The sequence below is a fragment of the Chrysochloris asiatica genome, unplaced genomic scaffold (assembly GCF_000296735.1).
Source record: "Chrysochloris asiatica unplaced genomic scaffold, ChrAsi1.0 scaffold00002, whole genome shotgun sequence".
In the NCBI taxonomy this organism is placed as follows: domain Eukaryota; kingdom Metazoa; phylum Chordata; class Mammalia; order Afrosoricida; family Chrysochloridae; genus Chrysochloris; species Chrysochloris asiatica.
The window spans coordinates 32,992,028-32,994,091 of NW_006408520.1; the positions used below are offsets into that span (position 1 = coordinate 32,992,028).

A 2,064-nucleotide genomic window follows, 5' to 3' on the forward strand; every position below is an offset into this window, starting at 1 on the left:
AGCCACAATAGTGACCTCAAGTTTAGCAAGGATTGTGAGGTTGACGCAGGACCAGGAAGTGTTTCGTTCTGGCACCACATGCTAGCTAGTTGTGATTGAACTGATACCAACTTATGGGACCCCTGTGTTTTAGAGTTAACTGTACTCCATTGGATTTTCATGCCTGTGGCCTTTCAGAAGCATATCAGTAGAGCTTTCTACCGGGGCATCTCTGTGTGTTTGAACTGCCACCCTTTCAGTTTGTATCCCATGCTTAACCTTTTGTGCCACCCCAAGGCTCCTCTCCACATACTTTTAAATCTTTCCCTTTATCTCATCATCAGTATGAGTCAAACTAATTATTATTACCATCATCAGTGGTGTTTATTATTAATGTATACTATGCTAGCATGTTTATAGCACTTTCTGTATCTGTTTTTCATAATGAACTTTGATGGCACAGTGTTTAAGTGCCCAACTGCTAACCAAAAGGTCAGCAGTTCAAATCCACCAGTCTCTCTTCAGGAGGAAGATGTGGTAGTCAGCTTCTGTAAAAATTGTTATTGTTGTTAAGTGTTGTCAAGTTGGTTACAATTTGTAGCGACCCTGTTTAGGGTTTCCAAGGAGCAGCTGGTAAGTTTAAACTACCGACCTTGTAGTTCATAGTCCAGTGCTGATCCTAGAGTGCCACACCAGGAGCCCTTGGACACCGTATGGATAATTCTACTCTGTCTTATAAGTTACTGGGAGTCAGAATCAACTCAACAATCAGACTTACTTTTCATAACAATCATATTAGTTAATTGAGGCACAGAAGCATAAGTAACTTTCCCAAGATCATGTATCTAGTAAATGGAAGAACTAGAGTACAGCTTCTGGTATCGAATTAATAATACCATTTATTGGAACCCACGTGGTTTTCCAAGCTAATCATGCCTTCTCAAGGAGCACTGATGGCACAGTGGTTAATTGCTTGATTGCTAACGAAAAGATCAGTAGTTCAAACCCATTTGTGGCTACATGAGAGAAAAGACTTGGCAATGTGCTTTCAGAAAAATTACTGCCCAGAGAACTCTGTGGGTCAGTTCTACTATGTCCTGTATTGAAATCGACTTAAGGCACCTAACACCAACAGCTACATCTCAGGTCTAGGCCTGTTTCCTATGGTTCCCTTCATTTCTTTATCTTCTTCCAACAGTCAGTATGCCTTTATGTTTCCCTCTCCCTTCCTCCTTCCCTTTCTCTCTCACATACACACACCCCTTTTTCACCAAGACTGACTTCCTGAGTTCATTTTTAGTCTTTCTAACTGATCTCTTATAGTTTCTTTTCTTTGTTTTTTTAATGGTTTTACTCTAGGCAGATGAAATATACAAACAAGAGAAAGTTACTGATCTTCTAGAACTCTTATTAAGTTTTCCTCCCTGGTCCTGTATAGTCCTGGACACCTAGCTAAATGAGAACTAAAAAGCATAGTAGCCTTTTCTCTCATGTTTACTCTTCATGGTGGCCCTCAGCAGACCTCCCTATTTCCTTAAACCCAGGTACTCTAGACCAAGTCACCCCTCCTCTTAATGACGTGGTGAGATACAAGTAGGACCAAAGCTGTGAGGAATGTCTAGTGTGGGACCTACGTTGTCTCTCAGGGCCTACACCCTAATTAGCATGAGCTTCCGTAGGCCTGAGCCTCCTGATGTCCCGACATTTTCTCACACCACTTAGAGATTCCTGAGAAATCACCTGTGTCATTGTTTTAGTTTTGAAAAATAACTTGGAAGCATATTTTGTCTTTTAGGCTTTAGAAAATTTGCGTGTTTACCTGTGTGATAAAATCATAGCTGAGAGACATTTTGATCATCTACGTGCAAAAAAAATACTCAGTAGAGAAGACACTGAAGAAATTTCTTGCCGAACATCAAGTAGAAAAAGGGCTGGAAAATTGTTAGACTACTTACAAGAAAACCCTAAAGGACTAGATACCCTGGTTGAGTCAATTCGACGAGAAAAAACACAGAACTTCCTGATACAGAAGATTACAGATGAAGTGCTAAAACTTAGAAATATTAAACTTGAACATCTGAAAGG

The 2,064-nt window shown here is 40.2% G+C and overlaps 1 protein-coding gene across 1 annotated transcript in view; it reads left to right on the plus strand.

Annotated features, from left to right (window-relative positions):
* Positions 1-2,064, plus strand: part of BCL10 (B-cell CLL/lymphoma 10) — a 12,801-nt gene that overhangs the window by 5,165 nt on the left and 5,572 nt on the right. The window contains exon 2 of the mRNA XM_006830994.1: positions 1,775-2,061. Within this exon, the coding sequence (XP_006831057.1) occupies positions 1,775-2,061 (287 nt within the window). The remainder of the gene's footprint in view (positions 1-1,774; positions 2,062-2,064) is intronic.